Source organism: Ovis aries, chromosome 11 (assembly GCF_016772045.2).
Source record: "Ovis aries strain OAR_USU_Benz2616 breed Rambouillet chromosome 11, ARS-UI_Ramb_v3.0, whole genome shotgun sequence".
NCBI classification, from domain to species: Eukaryota; Metazoa; Chordata; class Mammalia; order Artiodactyla; family Bovidae; genus Ovis; species Ovis aries.
Window position 1 is genome coordinate 40,679,352 of NC_056064.1, and position 19,768 is coordinate 40,699,119.

The window sequence follows — 19,768 nt, forward strand, 5'->3', positions numbered from 1 at the left end:
CCTGGGTTGATTTTTGATCATGAAAAATACATGTTCCTTAAAATTTTATTTGGGAGAAACCTTCGAGGCCTGGGATGATGGTGGCTTTATCCAGAGAAAATTTTTATTTGCTTCCATTAGGTTACCTGGAAGGATACCAGTAGATATAGGGATCCTCTTAAATGGAATTCTCAGCTTAAAGTTATTTTGAAACGGCCAGATAATGTGAATTTTGACTCCAAATCTGTCTGAAGTTTGACTTGTAACTGTATATTCTAAAGGGTAATTTTTTCCTCTTCTCCTTATGCAAAGGATTGAAACAGGAAACTTTCCTTGTAATCCTGGGAGGGAGTGAATTAATTTCTCAGTCATACTTACACTGGGTGCATAGCCCTTTGGGGTTCACACTTACAGAGGAGGCCCTCTGTTTATACTTCCCCCTTTAGGCAAGTGCTGTGCTTTATCTCTTGACTTTCACACTCTGTGGGTTCATATAAACTGAAGTCCAAGTTCATAGCTTCAGCAGTGCTTCAAAGTTCAAGCCAGCATCAGGTCTCTATTTACCTCTTAGGTTCCCTCCTTCATGTAGTGGTTGACCTGAATTTCTCTGTTAGTACCAGTTCATTAATGCTTTTAAAAAGATTTAAAAGGGATTTTATACAGAGTTTTCAGTTGTTCTCAGTAGGAGAACCAATCAAAACAGTCTCCCATACTGATTCTTTTTACCTCTTTGACTGTTCCTATTTATTGTTATTCATAGATTTTTGTTCCTCCAACTACTCCTTAAGGGTTGATATTCCCCAGTTTTAAAATACATACTCAGTTGTATCTGATTCTTTGTGACCCAGGCTCCTCTTACCCATGGGATTTTCCAGGCAAGAATACTGGAATGGGTTGCCATTTCCTCCTCCAGAGGATCTTCCTGATCCAGGGATGGAATGCAAATCTCCTTTGTCTCCTGCATTGGCAGGCAGAAGCTTTACCACTGAGCCACCTGGGAAGCCCCAGGTTTTTTTTTTTTTTGCTTGTCTTTAAAAATTTCTTTTATTTATTTAATTATTTTTTATTGAAGGATAATTGCTTTTCAGAGTTTTGCTGTTTTCTGTCAAACCTCCACATGAATCAGCCATAGGTATACATATAACCCTTCCCTTTTGAACTTCCCTTCCATCTCCCTCCCTATCCCACCCCTCTAGGTTGATCCAGAGCCCCTGTTTGAGTTTCCTGACCCATACATCAAATTCCCATTGGCTATCTATTTTACATATGGAAGTATAAGTTTCCATGTTACTCTTTCCATACATCTCACCCTCTCCTCCCCTCTCCCCATGTCCATAGGTCTATTCTCTATGTCTGTTTCTGTAAATAAATTATTCAGTACCATTTTTCTAGATTCTGTGTATATGTGTTAGAATACGATATTTACCTTTCTCTTTCTGACTTACTTCATTTTGTGTAATACATTCTAGGTTCATCCACCTCATTAGAAATGACTCAAATGTGCTCCTTTTTATGGCTGAGTGATATTCTATTGTGTATATGTACCACAACTTCTTTATCCATTCATCTGTTGATGGACATTTAGGTTGTTTCCATGTTCTAGTTGTTGTAAATAGTGCTTCCGTGAACAATGGGATACGTGTGTCTTTTTCAATTTTGGTTTCCTTAGGGTATATGCCTAGGAGTGGGTTTGCTGGGTCATATAATCTCCATACCGTCTTCCATAGTGGCTGTATCAATTTACATTCCCACCAACAGTGCAAGAGCTTTCCCTTTTCTCCACACCCTCTCCAGCATTTATTGTTTGTAGGCTTTTTGATGATGGCCATTCTGGCTGGTGTGAGGTGATAGCTCATTGTAGTTTGATTTGTATTTCTCTAATAATGAGCAATGTTGAGCATCTTTTCATGTGTTTGTTAGCCATCTGTATGTCTTCTTTGAAGAAATGTCTGTTTAGGTCTTTTTCCCACTTTTTGATTGGGTTGTTTGCTTTTCTGGTATTGAGTTGTATGAGCTGCTTGTATATTTTGGAAATTAATCCTTTGTCAGTAGTTCCATTTGCTATTATTTTCTCCCATTCTGGGGGTTGTCTTTTCACCTTGCTTATAGTTTCCTTTGCTGTGCAAAAGCTTTTAAGTTTAATCAGGTCCCACCTCTTTACTTTGGTTTTTATTTCCATTACTTTAGGAGGTGGGTCATAGAGAATCTTGCTTTGATTTATATCATTGAGTGTTCTGCCTATGTTTCCTCTAAGAGTTTTATAGTTTCTGGTTTTACATTTAGGTCTTTAATCCATTTTGAGTTTATCTTTGTGTATGGTGTTAGGAAGTGTTCTAACTTCATTCTTTTACATGTAGCTGTCCAGTTTTCCCAGCACCATTTATTGAAGAGGCTGTCTTTGCCCCATTGCATATTCTTTCCTCCTTTGTCAAAAATAAGGTACCCATAGGTGCATGGGTTTATCTCTGGGCTTTCTATTTTGTTCCATTTGTCTATATTTCTGTTTTTGTGCTGGTACCATACTGTCTTGATGACCGTAGCTTTGTAGTATAATCTGAAGTCAGGAAGGTTGATTTCTCCAGCTCCATTCTCCTTTCTCAACACTGCTTTGGCTATTTGGGGTCTTTTGTGTTTCCATGTGAATTGTGAAATTTTTGTTCTAGTTCTGTGAAAAATGCCATTGGTAATTTGATAGGGATCACATTGAATCTGTAGATTGCACTTGGTAGTACAGTCATTTTCATGATATTGATTCTTCCTACCTAGGAACATGGAATATCTCTCCATCTGTTTATGTTGTCTTTTATTTCTTTCATTAGTGTCTTAAAATTTTCTGTGTACAGTTCTTTTGTACCCTTAAGTAAATTTATTCCTAGATATTTAATTCTTTTTGTTGCAATGGTGAATGGAATGATTCCTTAATTTTTCCAATTTTTCATTGTTAGTATATAGAAATGCAAGTGATTTCTGTGCATTGATTTTGTATCCTGCAACTTTACTAAATTCACTGATTAGCTCTAATAGTTTTCTGATACTATCTTTAGGTTTTTCTATGTACAGTATCATGTCATCTGCAAACAGTGAGAGCTTTACTTCATCTTTTCTGATCTGGATTCCTTTTATTTCTTTTTCTTCTCTGATTGCTGTAGCTAGAGTCCCAGAACTATGTTGAATACTAGTGGCAAAAGTGGACACCCTTGTCTTGTTCCTGATCTTAGGGGGAATGCTTTCAGTTTTTCACCCTGAGAATAATGTTTGCTGTAGACTTGTCATATATGGCCTTTACTATGTTGAGGTAGTTTCCTTCTATGTTCATTTTTTGAAGAATTTTAATCATAAATAGGTGCTGAATTTTTTCAAAGGCTCTTTCTGCATCTATTGAGATTATCATAAGGGTTTCATCTTTCTGCTGGGGTCCAGCCCTGGTGGATCCAGGGAATTTGAAGAGGGGATGGAGTCAGCATCTGGGAAAGGACTATTTAATTAGAAATATAAAGAGATTAGGAAAGAATAGTGTAGTAGGAAAATTTAGTGGAGAAAAGATGCTGAATAACTTGGTTTACGCGGAGAGCTAATAAAACCTCGAGACAAGAGGTTTGCACCATCTACGTAGGCCACCAGCACCCACTTGAATAGCAGAGGGTGCCCCGCCTTGGGCTCCCTTTTGCAAGGGTCTTAGAAGCCAGGGCAAGTAAGTAGACTTGGTGAGCCTCCACGCTTCAGATGGGAATTCAGCCAGAAAAGGAGAGGGAGAAAGAGAGAGAGAAAGAGAGATTTGACACAGGGGGAGCCAGATTTCCAAGAAACCAGTTCGAGAAGCTGGTCTGAGAAACTGGTCCATCCTTTATTGTTTGGGAAAGCTTTTTATACTTTTGGTTGTACATAGAGATCAATGGATAATACAAAGTTATGCAGGGTCAGCAGCCCTGACTCTTATCAAGACCAGGCTTTCTTTCTGCAAATCTTTCCGTATACAAAGGGTCTCAGGTGATTTACATTATCTTCTGGCCAGAAGGCCAATTAACATTTTACAGCCCTTTTCTGATAAGGGTAATAGTGTTGTTCTTCTCAAAGTCTGGTGCCAGTCTCAGAAAGCACTAAATAAAGTTACATTCTTACATAGCAAGGACACAACAATTTATAACAAAGAAAGAGGAGTACAGTGATTTATAACAAAGAGAAAATTAATTAACTCAAAAGTCTAGTGTTGCTAACATCAAAAACTACTATATTTCTTTTTCTATATCCCAATTACATTGATTAATATCCTTCAGGTGCTTAAAAGATAAAGAATATGGAGGTCTGGCAGCAAACATTAACTCAACAATGAAATCCTTCACCAAACTAATTCTTAGCTCTAAAAGGCTCTATATCTTTAAAATGTTTTAAGCTTCGTGCCTCTCGTGGTTGGGGAGCTGGAAACAATCACAAGTTGTAAAAGTCTCCAACCGTCAGGCAAGTTAGAGAGCCATCAGAGGGATTTGAGCTGAAACATTCCTTTCATACACAGGAGACAGTCGGAGCTCTAAGTTAACTTTTTCCAGAGAAAAGTGGTTGGGTCAGTTCAGTTGCTCAGTGCTCAGTCGTGTCTGACTCTTTGCGACCCCATGAATCGCAGCACGCCAGGCCTCCCTGTTCATCACTATCTCCCGGAGTTCACTCAGACTCACGTCCATCGAGTCAGTGATGCCATCCAGCCATCTCATCCTCGGTTGTCCCCTTCTCCTCCTGCCCACAATCCCTCCCAGCATCAGAGTCTTTTCCAATGAGTCAACTCTTTGCATGAGGTGGCCAAAGTACTGGAGTTTCAGCTTTAGCATCATTCCTTCCAAAGAAATACCAGGGTTGATCTCCTTCAGAATGGACTGGTTGGATCTCCTTGCAGTCCAAGGGACTCTCAAGAGTCTTCTCCAACACCACAGTTCAAAAGCATCAATTCTTCAACGCTCAGCCTTCTTCACAGTCCAACTCTCACATCCATACATGACCACAGGAAAAACCATAGCCTTGACTAGATGGACCTTAGTCAGCAAAGTAATGTCTCTGCTTTTCAATATGCTATCTAGGTTGGTCATAACTTTCCTTCCAAAGAGTAAGCGTCTTTTAATTTCATGGCTGCAATCACCATCTGCAGTGATTTAGAAGCCCCCCAAAATAAAGTCTGACACTGTTTCCACTGTTTCCCCATCTATTTCCCATGAAGTGATGGGACCAGATGCCATAATCTTAGTTTTCTGAATGTTGAGCTTTAAGCCAACTTTTTCGCTCTCCTCTTTCACTTTCATCAAGAGGCTTTTAGCTCCTCTTCACTTTCTGCCATAAGGGTGGTGTCATCTGCATATCTGAGGTTATTGATATTTCTCCTGGCAATCTTGATTCCAGCTTGTGTTTCTTCCAGTCCAGCGTTTCTCATGGTGTACTCTGCATATAAGTTAAATAAGCAGGGTGACAATATACAGCCTTGACGTACTCCTTTTCCTATTTGGAACCAGTCTGTTGTTCCATGTCCAGTCCTAACTGTTGCTTCCTGACCTGCATACAGATTTCTCAAGAGGCAGGTTAGGTGGTCTGGCGTTCCCATCTCTTTCAGAATTTTCCACAGTTTATTGTGATCCACACAGTCAAAGGCTTTGGCATAGTCAATAAAGCAGAAATAGAAGTTTTTCTGGAACTCTCTTGCTTTTTCCATGATCCAACGGATGTTGGCAATTTGATCTCTGGTTCCTCTGCCTTTTCTAAAACCAGCTTGAACATCAGGGAGTTCACAGTTCACGTATTGCTGAAGCCTGGCTTGGAGAATTTTGAGCATTACTTTACTAGTATGTGAGATGAGTGCAATTGTGCGGTAGTTTGAGCATTCTTAGACATTGCCTTTCTTTGGGATTGGAATGAAAACTGACCTTTTCCAGTCCTGTGGCCATTGCTGAGTTTTCCAAATTTGCTGGCATATTGAGTGCAGCACTTTCACAGCATTATCTTTCAGGATTTGGAACAGCTCAACTGGAATTCCACTACCTCCACTAGCTTTGTTCGTAGTGATGCTTTCTAAGGCCCACTTGAATTCACATTCCAGGATGTCTGGCTCTAGATTAGTGATCACATCATTATGATTATCTGGGTCATGAAGATCTTTTTTGTACAGTTCTTCCGTGTATTCTTGCCACCTCTTCTTAATATCTTCTGCTTCTGTTAGGTCCAGACCATTTCGGTCCTTTATCGAGCCCATCTTTGCATGAAATGTTCCCTTGGTATCTCTAATTTTCTTGAAGAGATCTCTAGTCTTTCCCATTCTGTTGTTTTCCTCTATTTCTTTGCATTGATCGCTGAAGAAGGCTTTTTTTATCTCTTCTTGCTATTCTTTGGAACTCTGCATTCATATGCTTATATCTTTCCTTTTCTCCTTTGCTTTTCACCTCTCTTCTTTCCACAGCTATTTGTAAGGCCTCCCCAGACAGCCATTTTGCTTTTTTGCATTTCTTTTCCATGGAGATGGTCTTGATCCCTGTCTCCTGTACAATGTCACGAACTCATTCCATAGTTCATCAGGCACTCTATCTATCAGATCTAGGCCCTTAAATCTATTTCTCACTTCCACTGTATAATCATAAGGGATTTGATTTAGGTCATACTTGAATGGTCTAGTGGTTTTCCCTACTTTCTTCAATTTGAGTCTGAATTTGGTAATAGGAGTTCATGATCTGAGCCACAGTCAGCTCCTGGTCTTATTTTTGTTGACTGTATAGAGCTTCTCCATCTTTGGCTGCAAAGAATATAATCAGTCTGATTTCGGTGTTGACCATCTGGTGATGTCCATGTGTAGAGTCTTCTCTTGTGTTGTTGGAAGAGGGGGTTTGCTATGACCAGTGCATTTTCTTGGCAAAACTCTATTAGTCTTTGCCCTGCTTCATTCTGCATTCCAAGGCCAAATTTGCCTGTTACTCCAGGTGTTTCTTGACTTCCTACTTTTGCATTCCAGATCCCTATAATGAAAAGGACATCTTTTTTGGGTGTTAGTTCTAAAAGGTCTTGTAGGTCTTCATAAAACCATTCAACTTTAGCTTCTTCAGTGTTACTGGTTGGGGCATAGACTTGGATCACTGTGATACTGAATGGTTTGCCTTGGAGACAAACAGATCATTCTGTTGTTTTTGAGATTGCATCCAAGTACTGCATTTTGGACTCTTTTGTTGATCATGATGGCTACTCTATTTCTTCTGAGGGATTCCTGCCCGCAGTAGTAGATATAATGGTCATCTGAGTTAAATTCACCCATTCCAGTCCATTTTAGTTCGCTGATTCCTAGAATGTCGACGTTCACCCTTGCCATCTCTTGTTTGACCACTTCCAGTTTGCCTTGATTCATGGACCTGACATTCCAGGTTCCTATGCAATATTGCTCTTTACAGCATCGGGCCTTGCTTCTGTCACCAGTCACATCCACAACTGGGTATTGTTTTTGCTTTGGCTCCATCCCTTCATTCTTTCTGGAGTTATTTCTCCACTGACCTCCAGTAGCATATTGGGCACCTAATGACCTAGGGAGTTCCTCTTTTGGTATCCTATCATTTTGCCTTTTCATACTGTTCATGGGGTTCTCAAGGCAAGAATACTGAAGTGGCTTGCCATTCCCTTCTCCAGTGGACCACGCTCTGTCAGACCTCTCCACCATGACCCTCCCGTCTTGGGTTGCCCCGCAGGCATGGCTTGGTTTCATTGAGTTAGACAAGGCTGTGGTCCTAGTGTGATTAGATTGACTAGTTTTCTGTGAGTATAGTTTCAGTGTGTCTGCCGTCTGATGCCCTCTTGCAACACCTACCATCTTACTTGGGTTTCTGTTACCTTGGGCGTGGGGTATCTCTTCACGGCTGCTCCAGCAAAGCACAGCCGCTGCTCCTTACCTTGGACGAGAGTATAGTATAGCAGACAGTAAACAGACAGATTTTGATTTCGGGGTAGATGCTCAGGCAGAGGACCTCTTGAAACCTGACTCGCCTTGCCTGTCAGGTCTCTCCGCATGACCTTTTCATGGGTGGGATCTCCCGTGCTGGCTCCCGGCATCTTTCTATTTGTGAATATGGTGTATCACATTGATTGATTTGCATATATTGAAGAATCCTTGCATCCCTGGAATAAACCCAACTTGATCATGGTGTATGAGCTTTTTGATGCGTTGCTGAATTCTGCTCACTAAAATTTTGTTGAGGAGTTTTGCATCTATGTTTATCAGTGATACTGGCCTATAGTTTTCCTTTTTTTGTGTTGTCTTTGTCTGCTTTTGGTATCAGGGTGATGATGGCCTCATAGAATGAGTTTGGAAGTGTTCCTTCCTCTGCAATTTTTGAAAAGAGTTTAAGAAGGATAGGCATTAGCTCTTCTCTAAATGTTTGATAGAATTCTCCTGTGAAGCCATCTGGTCCTGGGCTTTTGTTTTCTGGGAGATTTTGGATCACAGCTTCAATTTCAGTGCTTGTAATTGGGTTGTTCATAATTTCTATTTCTTCCTGGTTTAGTCTTGGAAGATTGAATTTTTCTAAGAATCTGTCTGTTTCTTCCAGGTTACCCATTTCATTGCCGTAGAGTAGTTCATAATAGTCTCTTATAATCCTTTGTATTTCTGCATTGTCTGTTGTAACCTCTCCTTTTTCATTTCTAATTTTGTTGAATTGATTCTTCTCTCTTTTCTTCTTGATGAGTCTGGCTAAAGGCTGGTCGATTTTGTTTATCTTCTCAAAGAACCAGATTTTAGTTTTGTTAATCTTTACTATTGTTTCTTTCATTTCTTTTTCATTTATTTCTGCTCAGATCTTTATGATTTATTTCCTTCTACTAATTTTGGGGGCTTTTGCTCTTCTTTTTTCCAGTTGTTTTAAGTGTAAAGTTCAGTTCAGTTCAGTTGCTCAGTCGTGTCCGACTCTTTGCGACCCCATGAATCACAGCACGCCAGGCCTCCCTGTCCATCACCATCTCCCAGAGTTCACTCAAACTCACGTCCATTGAGTCGGTGATGCCATCCAGCCATCTCATCCTCTGTCGTCCTCTTCTCCTCCTGCCCCCAATCCCTCCCAGCATCAGAGTCTTTTCCAGTGAGTCAACTCTTCGCATGAGGTGGTCAAAGTACTGGAGTTTCAGCTTTAGCATCATTCCTTCTAACAAAGACCCAGGGCTGATCTCCTTTAGAATGGACTGGTTGGATCTCTTTGCAGTCCAAGGGATTCTCAAGAGTCTTCTCTAGCACCACAGTTCAAAAGCATCAATTCTTCGGCGCTCAGCTTTCTTCACAGTGCAATTCTCGCATCCATACATGACCACTGGAAAAACCATAGCCTTGATTAGACAGACCTTTGTTGGCAAAGTAATGTCTCTGCTTTTCAATATGCCGTCTAGGTTAATCATAACTTTCCTTCCTAGGAGCAAGCGTCTTTTAATTTCATGGCTGCAGTCACCATCTGCAGTGATATTTGAGCCCAGAAAAATAGAGTCAGCCACTGTTTCCACTGTTTCCCTGTCTATTTGCCATAAAGTGATGGGACCAGATGCCATGATCTTCATTTTCTGAATGTTGAGTTTCAAGCCAACTTTTTCACTCTCCTCTTTCACTTTCATCAAGAGGCTCTTTAGTTCTTCTTTGCTTTCTGCCATAAGGGTGGTGTCCTCTGCAGATCTGAGGTTATTGATATTTCTCCCGGAAATCTTGATTCCAGCTTGTGCTTCATCCAGCCCAGCATTTCTCATGATGTCCTCTGCGTATAAGTTAAATAAGCAGGGTGACAATATACAGCCTTGATGTATTCCTTTCCCAATTTGGAACCAGTCTGTTGTTCCATGTCCAGTTCTTACTGTTGCTTCCTGACCTGCATACAGATTTCTCAGGAGGCAGGTCAGGTGGTCTGGTATTCCAACTCTTTAAGAATTTTCCAGAGTTTATTGTGGTCCACACAGTCAAAGGCTTTGGCAAAGTCAATAAAGTCAGAAGTAAATATTTTTCTGGAACTCTCGCTTTTTCTATGATCCAATTTATGTTGGCAATTTGATCTCTGGTTACTCTGCATTTTCTAAATCCAGCTTGAACATCTAGAAGTCCATGTTTCATGTATTATTGAAGCCTGACTTGGAGAATTTTGAGCATCATTTACTAGTGTGTGAGATGCGTACAATTGTGTGGTAGTTTGAGCATTCTTTGGCATTGCCTTTCTTGGGATTGGAATGAAAACTGAACTTTTCCAGTCCTGTGGCCACTGCTGAGTTTTCCAAATTTGCTTGCATACTGAGTGCAGCACTTTCACAGCATCATCTTTTAGGATTTGAAATAACTCAAGTGGAATTCCATCACCTCCACTAGCTTTGTTTGTAGTGATGCTTCTTAAGACCCACTTGACTTCACATTCCAGAATGTCTGGCTCTAGGTTGGTGATCACACCATCTTGATTATCTGGGTCGTGAAGATCTTTTCTGTATAGTTCCTCTGTGTATTCTTGCCACTTACCTTCTGCTTCTGTAAGATCCCTCACCTTGAGGGATATACAGGCACAGAGCCTTGGTCCTTCTAGGGACCTATTATGCCCCCTTTCCTCCTTAGGTTGGAGAAGGCAATGGCAACCCACTCCAGTACTCTTGCCTGGAAAATTGCCTCTATGGATGGAGGGGCCTGGTAGGCTACAATCCATGGGGTTGCGAAGAGTCGGACATGACTGAGCGACTTCACTTTCACTTTTTACTTTCATGCATTGGAGAAGGAAATGGCAACCCACTCCAGTGTTCTTGCCTGGAGAATCCCAGGGACGGCAGAGCCTGGTGGGCTGTTGTCTATGGGGTTGCACAGGGTTGGACACAACTGATGCGACTTAGCAGCAGCAGCAGGCTCTTAGGTACCCATCCATCTCCTCTTTTTTTTTTTTTGTCCTCTGCCATCAGAGAAATATGGCTTAGGGGCCCAGAGTCCCTTCTTTCTGATCAAGGCAAACACTTATCGTTGAAACAGTTATCGGGCAGCAATGGTACAAGGCATGGGTTTGGCAGTAGTGGGGAGATGGTAAATATGTGTAAAGTAAGCTCTCCTTCTCTCAAATGCTTCCAGACTAGTTAATATTGTAATATTTGTATTTCTTATAATCTAATAGGGAACATAATTAGGCATTTTGGCTCTAGTGTCCTCTGCCTAGGATTCATTAGAAGAATACAATAAAAATAATTCAAGGATAACTCTAGTGCTTATTATCTGCTTAATAATAATTATTATTATCTGCTTAACACTTTCAGAAGGATTTTGAAATCAAATTTTCATGAATGGATTACAACATGGGTATTTATAGAGTATTAAGAGTCAGCTGAATATAATATTTGATCTGAGGAAATTATGTTTTCAGTTTATCTAATTTATTTCCCTTTCTTGGAGATGTTGATCAAGAGAGTTACAAGCAGTAAGTGTGCTTTGTAATGCAAATGAAGTACTCCATCAAAAGAACTTAAATTCTAAGCCAGAACTTTGGATTAACCTCCTTTACATTTGAAATATTGTTTAAATATTTATTCAGAAGAGATCTGAAAATTAATCCCTATAAAAATTGAGTATTAAAAAGTGAGTTAAAACATTTATTGGGTGCTTACCCCTAAGTATACTTTATGATGATTTATTCGTTTAATCTTTACAATAACCACTTGAGAGAAGTACTGTCATTGTATTTTAGATGAACCTGAAATGTGCTAACTGTGAAAAGGAACAGGCTTGCTATATGTCAAAGGACAGCACACTGGGGGTTCAGTGGAAGGATTTTTATTCCTTTTGAGTTTGTGATAATAACTCTCATATTGAGTTATTGCGAAAGCCTTATGAAAATCCAGGGAGAAATCTTGATTATTTTTTAAAGTTTTCATGCAGATCAAGAGCTGTTAGATGTTCACACATCTGTACCACAGACATGAGCATTTTAAAGATAAGACAATACCACCAGTGATAACTTGCTAAAGGAAGAAGGTTTATTGACTAAAAAGAACTGACAACATTTCCTGTAGGGTAATCAAATGAGTCATCATATTTATATGTGATGTTCTTCCAGATAAATGGGAATATACTATTGATAATGCTAATGATTGCCCAGACAGAGATTATATTTCAGCAACAGGAAGATAAGAGGACAGACCTTTTTTTAAGACTTGCTCATTTTCCCAGACAGATATATTATGCCTTCTCTTCTCAGAGAGTTTTGGACATATGCTGTCTCTTGTATATCAGATTAATTGCTTTGAGATTTCTCTTCCAGGGAGTGGAGCCTGGTGGTAAGTATTTTGCTGCGCTGGTCTACCTCCTCAAGGACTTTCTTAACCACAATGGCTTTGATTGGATCTAAAATTCAAATTTTAAAAGGAAAGTTTTAGAGAGTTGAAACAAGATGAATAAAATCACAATAGCTAAAATGTGGAAGCAACCTAAGTGTCCCTTAATAGATAAATGGATAACAAAATATGGCATATCCATATGGTATAATATTATTCAACCTTAAAATGAGGAAATTTTGACCCATGCTACAACATGGGTGAGTCTTGAGGATATTATGCCAAGAGAAAATCAATCAATCACAAAAAGACAATTATTATATGATTCCACTTATATGAGGTACCTAGAGTAGTCAAATTCATAGCAAGAGAAAGTAGAATGGCGGTTGAAGAAACTGGAGGGAGGAGGAGGAAAGGGGAGGTTTTTTTTTTTTTAAACAGGAATAGAGTTTCAATTTCACAAGATGAAAAGAGATAGACAGTGATGATGGCTACACAAGAATAGGAATGTACTTAATGCCAGTGAACTATACACTTAATATGGTTAAGATGGTAAATTTTATGTTCTGTGTATTTTACCACAGTAAAAAAGTAGAAAAATAATGTCATATTAATTAAAGGAATAATAGAAAAAATTTTATTATATATAGAATATATTCTATATAGAGAATATAGAATAGAATAAATATTCTATTTCTATAGAAAGGACTATGCAGGAAGCACAAAGGCTCATTTTTGGGGAATTTTGATTTCTTGGTTAACTAAAAATATGATGACAAAACACTTTGTTTAAAATTAGCACACATCACTAAAGTTAGACATCCAGCGCACACACTGGTGTCTACTATAGTCCTTTATTACATCTGTTCTTACTGAGGCCTGGAAATATGAAAACAGTCAAGCTGTGCATTGAAAATGAAGTAGCATAACATAAAACCAGGATTCCATTTTAATTACCTTTCATTTGGTTTCCCATATTTCCAGCTGCATAGTCTTTAGATTTGTAACCTCCAGACTTGCAAGCCCTGTGGACGCAAATTGTTGAAAATGTCACATAGGAGAGTGACTTAGAAAGAAATTCTTTAACTAGATTCACTCTTTTGTTTTCTTTTTTTTTGTTTTATTATTAATAGTATCCTGACCAGAGATCGAACCTACACCCCCTGAAGTGGAAGCTTAGTGTCTTAACACTGGACTGTCAGGGAAGTCCCCCTCTTTTTTTTTTTTTAACTCTTGTTTTCTTTAGCTGTTTGGTGAGAAGAGTTTCAGTGGGTCACACAGTTGAAGCTACTTTGCTTTAGCAACAAGAGGTGGTTTTTAAAAACTTCTCACCTTAAATAACAGTGCTTGTGGCACCTTGATTTTGTAAGATGTGGCTAATTTGTATCTTGGCAGTAGTGTATCACACTTAATATTTAGCATTTATGACCATAAATATGGTCATTTCAATTTATGTTCACTTTCCAGGTATCTAAGTTCAGCAGATTTTGGTATATTGCATTTTCCCTGTAAAGAATTCCACTTACCCATCATCTCCACCAATGAGGAGACAGTAGGTCTCGATTTCTTTTTCCAGGTGGACCTTGATGTCCAGGAGCTGTTCATACTCCTGTTTCTGGCCCTCGGTCTCGGTCCTGACTTGGTGCAGCTGCTCCTCCAGGGCCCCGATCTGAGCCTGGATCTGGGCCAGCTGTGCACAGTAGTTGCCCTCCGTCTCTGTCAAGGAGCACTCCAGGGAGTGTTTCTGTTAGGAAACAGTAAAGAATCTGGGATGGATATACAGATATGCAGACATTTGCTTTATTGATGACTTTTTCCTTTTGTTACCTTTCTCTATAATTGTTTTAGATTTCACATTGACACATAGTTAAGAAGACACTCTATGACACTCTTAAAAATCAGAAAATTTTTCTTTTTTGGTAGAATAAGCCAAAAGATATCAATGATGCTGTTTCAGCTGTTACATAAAATACCATCATTTTCTTATGTTCTAAGTTAACTACATAAAAAAAATATTTTTTGATATATGGATATATTCTCAACACAGTTAAAGCTTTTAGCATCAACCGGCACACATTTAAAATGGGAACATAGGAGCTTAATTTCCAAAATATACAAACAGCTCCTATAGCTAAATATAAAATAAAAAACCCAATCAAAAAATGGACAGAAGACCCAAGTAAACATTTCTCCAAATAAGAAATACAGATGGCCAATAGGCATATGAAAAGATGCTCAACATCACTAATTATTAGAGAAATGCAAATCAGAACTACAATGAAGTATCAGCTTGTACCATTCAGAATGGCCATCCTCAAAAAGTCTACAAATAATAAACTGGAGAACATATGAAGAAAAAGGAACCCTCCTACACTGTTGGTGGGAATGTAAATTGGTATAGCCACTATGGAAAAAAAGTATGGAGGTTCCTTAAAAAATTAAAAATAGAGTTACTATATGGTCCAGCAATCCCATTCCTGGGCATAGATCCAGAGAAAATATTAAGTTGAAAAGATACGTGCACACCAATGTTCATAGCAATACTATTTACAGTAGCCAAGACATGGAAGGAACCTAAATACCCATTAAGAGATGAATGGATAAAGAAAATGTGGTGTGTATATACACAATGGAATACTACTCAGCCATAAAAGAGAATGAAATAATGCCATTTGCAGCAACATGGACACACTAGAGATTATCATATATGTGAAGTCAGAGAAAGATAAATATATATTACTTATATGTAGAACCTAAAAAGTGATGCAAATTAACTTATTTACAAAACAGACTCACAGACATAGAAAACAAATTTATGGTTACCAAAGGGGGAAGAGGGAAAAGAGATAAATTAGGATTTTGGGCTTAACAGCTATACACTACTTTATATAAAATAGATAAACAACAAGGTCCTACTGTATAGCACAGGGAACTATATTCAATATTTTGTAATAATCTATATAAAAATATATGTAATATTCACATATTAAATGTTAGTTATTATGATCATTATATCATCATAGATGTTGGAATCAGTTTTGCAGCTAAAGTCTATGTATATATCTGAATCACTTTGCTCTATACCTCAAACTAATACAGCATTGTAAATCAACTATGGATCAGTTTTAAAAAAAGAAGAAAAAAGATAACCTAGGAGATGGTAAGAGATCAGCCTTTTCATACCGTGGCTAGGAGAGACTGAAGTTCAATTTCCAGTGTTTGGAGGTTGCGCTTCATCTCTGTCAGCTCATTCCTGGCTGAGGTGGTGGCTCCCACATCCTCAGTGATCTGCTGTTGCAGCGAAGCGCTCTATCAAGGGGTAAAGCATGGAGCACATCTCAGTTTTGTGAACAGTGCTCAAAAGCAGAGGGGAAGTTTTCAGGTTAAGGCTCACCTTTTCGTTGAACCAAGCCTCAGCGTCCCTGCGGTTCTGCTCGGCCAGGGCTTCGTACTCGGCTCTCATATTGTTCAGCAGAACCGTGAGGTCCACGCCGGGCGCTGCGTTCATCTCCACGTTCACGTTGCCTCCGGCCGCGCACTGCAGAACCTGCATTTCCTGGAGGCGGAAGAGCGTTCAGCCCAGCTGTCTAGGGATGTCTAGAAAGTCTAGAGGCTTAGATTTGGTAGGGCTCTTTAGAGTTTTTACGGGTCCACCTCCCAGGCTGTGCAGCTGCCTCTACATTTCGTATTTCCTGTCTCATGAAGTAATGTGTTTTATTCTTGTAAAGTTTTAATTGCTCCAAAGCTCTTCCTTCTGGTCAATATAATTCCTGCTCCTATAACTCCAATTCATCGATTTAGTTCTGCTGCACAGAAAAGAGTCTTTCTTCCTTTCCCAAATGAAAGTCCCTAAGATATTTAAAATTAGTTATTCTTATCTCTTATTCTATTTGTTTATGGCTGAAATGTCTCCACCTTGATGCCCTGGTCTGCATTTTACTTAAGAGACCAGCTTTGAAGTGTTCTCTGATCAGCTCTCTTGATCTCAGACAGTAGGACCATGATCTAAGAGCTGAGTCTAAAGAATTCTAAATAATTATAAACAAGTATTTGTTATATATTTATATTTACAATTTAAACATATTTGTTTATTTGTAGTTGATAAAGGGAGAACCTACTCTTGTAAAGAATCCTAGCTGTCAGTTAGCTTTTAAGCTTATACAAGGACTAGTGTCATGATGGACTTGGGTGTCAGACAGATCTCTGCATGAACTCCAGTTCTGCCATATAGTGGTTAAGTGAACTTGGGAAAATCCTTAACTTTTTAGTCTTGATTTTCAGATAAAATAAGAATTAAAAAAATCCTTCTCTGGGTGGTTGAAAGATGTGAAAGAATTATTAGTGATAAGACCTAGTAATTCTATCTGGTATATAAATGCTAAACAAATGCTAGTTATTATGATCATTGTCATCATCACAGAAGTTGGAATCAATTTTGCAGCCAAAGTCTACTTATTATCCCACCCAAGGTGTGGGCTGTTGGGATGCTCTCAGTTCTAAGGCTGTGGATAGCAGACATAACTGCTAAGACTATGTACATTGAAATAGTAGGGATCAGCTTTAGGTCTCTACTGCAGAAACCCTCCTGCCTGCCCATGTCCTGGGCTCTGAATTGGACCTAATGACAATAATGAGGCTTTCTTTTTTCCTGGTGATCTGTATACCTTCTCTTTCTCCAGGTGGGGTTTTTCCTTCTGAGGATTTAGTGAAAACTTCCTCAGTTCAAGCAGAAAAAGAAAAAGATAAAAAAAAAAAGATGCATGTGGGTCTGTCTGTGAGTGAATCATTTAAAAAATCAATTGTATCCAATTCATCAAAAATTTGTTATAGGGACTTCCCTGGTGGTCCAGTGGTTAAGACTCTGAGCTTCCACTGCAAGGGGCATGGGTTCAATCTCTGGTTGGGGAACTGAGATACCACACCCTGAGTGGTGCAGCCAAAGATTAAAAAAAAAAAGATCACGTAGCTACCACGGGCTATAAACATTCCTGAACCTGTATGTTCATATTAACGTTCTTTAAGTAGGTATTGTTTCAAGACAGCCTCATGGCTAATTAAATTGCATTTTTAGCTTGATCTCCTGCTTTGAGGTTTGGCATGACTCTTAGAACTTTTTTGACTATTTTAAAATAAATTCAATTTCGAAGAATAAAGATCTCTCAGAAAACAGTTGTTCTGAAAGCATTCCCCCAAATGTGTCCAGAGTTATGGCTGTATGGTCTGATTTTCTTTAATCTAACTTCCAATGGTGACCACTTTGGAAATGTATGTTTATTTGGAAGTGTACATTTTTTAATGTTTAGTTTTAGCCTCATTATTTTTATATATGTTAAGTTTATATCTATTATATATATTAAGATTATACATTAAGGACATATGCTTAAGTGTATACAAAGTAAGTGTTTAAGTGTTTTAAATCTGCCACTGTTTTATAGAAATCTAGATCTGGTTTCCTTAAGATATCCTTAAAATATATTTATTTTATCTAATTAGATGTAATCTCCTAAGTATGCCATTTTAACTTAGCCATAATTGCCTAGCTGAAACATTGCTCTTGTAACCCTGATTGGTATGGAAAAGAAGATTCTTTCCCCCTCCCTGCCATGGGAAATTTGGTGCAAGGTCAGAGGTGAATCTGGGCTAATACTTCACCACTGCTACAAACCACTCAGGCCTCATGTCTTTCTGATCACGGATCTTTAGTGCCAATTTCTTACTTAAGAAATCAAGTCCATTATCTCCTGTTAGATGGATAGTGTCTGCAGAGGGATGGCAATATGCGGGCAGTCAGTTCTTACCTCTTTATGGTTCTTTTTGAGGTAAGTCAGCTCTTCACTCAGGGTTTCATACTGAATCTCCAGGTCTGTTCTGCAGAGGGTGATTTCATCCAGAACTCTGCGAAGCCCATTGACATCGCTCTCTACGCTCTGATGAAGAGCCAGCTCATTTTCATACCTTAAAGAGGGTTAATGATTTTCCAGTTTATTTCATGGTTGGAGAAGTGGTCACTGATCAATGATAAAATGCTAGAACTCTGTAATTTTAGAGTGACACATTTGGCCTAGATGAGAGGGGAGTTTGGAGGAGAATGGATACATGTATATGTATGGCTGAGTCCCTCTGCTATTCATCTGAAACTATCACAGCATTGCTAATTGGCTATAACCCAATACAAAATAAAAAGTTAAAAAAATATAAAGTGACACATTTTGTCATGAGACATTTTCAAAATTTATTGTATCATAATTATTTTGAGATATTTCCTTGGCAGAAAAAGAACTAGGGTTTTGCACACTGCTTTGATAGCAGTTCATACTTAATATTTCGTAGCCAAAGAGTAAAAAAATTATAACATTCTGTTTGTTTGAAGTCCAAGTGTTTTACACTGTTGGAACCAGAGTTGGTAATATTTAATGAGGGATCAAAAAATAAATTTAGTGAAATGCTTATCATTGACCTTGTGAATTTTTTTTTGTTTTTCACTCTGTGAGGCTACTTACTTGAGTCTGAAATCATCAGCAGTCAGCCTGGCATTATCGATCTGCAGAACAGCATTGGCATTGCTGGTGGTGGAAGCAATGATCTGGAAGCAGGGAGTTTGACTTTTTAGAGGCAATTTATCATAACTGATAAAAACCAAAAAAAGCGTGTATGTGTTTAAGATTAAGAAATGGAAATAATCCAAGTTAATATAGTTACTAGATAGTGACATTTTCATCATGACTATTGAATCTACTTAGTGCTTATTTCCAATGCTAAATTGAAATTCCCTTTAAGAAGTCACAAGTAGGAATGAGAAATGTTTTTAGTATTCAGTGAAGAAAGAAAAAGAACATTTGGAAATAAAAGTACATAAAAAAGGATGGCAAAGTGTAATTTCTTACCTGGTTTTTAAGATCCTCGATTATCGGGAAATATCTACTATAGTCATGATCAAGACCACGGCAAGAACCGGGCCCGAATTTCTCATACCAGCCCTTGATCTTCTGCTCCAGGTCAGCGTTGGCCTCCTCCAGGGCACGGACATTCTCCAGGTAGGATGCGAGGCGGTCATTGAGATTCTGCATGGTCACCTTCTCATTGCCAGAAAGGAGGCCCCCCTCATTCATAGTAAAGCCAGCACAGGGATTGCCCCCCAAGGCGTTTCCTCCTGATGAGCTGCTCCCAAAGGCACATGAGAAACTGCTTCCAATTCCAGGCATGCTGCAAGCATTGCCAGCTCCGAAGCTGGCTCCTGCCCCGGAGAGCCTGAGTGAGCCCGTGGTGGGACGGGGACCGGCCCTCCTGGATCCACTGGGAAGTCGAAGAGACATGGTATCAGGACAAGCGTGTTGCAGAGATGTGCTTACGAAAGCTGGAATGGAGTGACTGCCCGTCCCAGCTCGTCTGTTGTCCTTTTTATAGACAATGCTCAAGTGTGTTTGGATGAAATTCTGCCTACATAGAGTCAAACACCGCTTGCCAGCCTCAGCAAGTTAGCTTAATTGGATGAATTTTCCTAATTAGTATCTAACTTTGC

The 19,768-nt window shown here is 39.0% G+C and overlaps 2 protein-coding genes across 6 annotated transcripts in view; one reads left to right on the forward strand and one right to left on the reverse strand.

Moving 5' to 3' along the window:
• LOC121820695 (uncharacterized) overlaps positions 1-19,768 on the forward strand; it is a 61,784-nt gene that overhangs the window by 25,153 nt on the left and 16,863 nt on the right. For 2 of the 5 annotated variants that reach the window (XR_006061385.2, XR_009595595.1), the window contains exon 2: positions 19,146-19,283. The exons of the other annotated variants lie outside the window; for them this stretch is intronic. The gene's annotated coding sequence lies outside the window, so the exon portion shown is untranslated. The remainder of the gene's footprint in view (positions 1-19,145; positions 19,284-19,768) is intronic. 5 annotated transcript variants of the gene reach the window in all.
• KRT25 (keratin 25) lies at positions 11,931-19,586 on the reverse strand. Its single transcript, NM_001009739.1, is given in 8 exon segments — positions 11,931-12,319; positions 13,207-13,274; positions 13,776-13,993; positions 15,433-15,558; positions 15,644-15,805; positions 18,048-18,204; positions 18,750-18,832; positions 19,134-19,586. Coding segments are annotated over 8 exon segments (1,353 nt in total). The 5' UTR covers positions 19,563-19,586; the 3' UTR covers positions 11,931-12,209.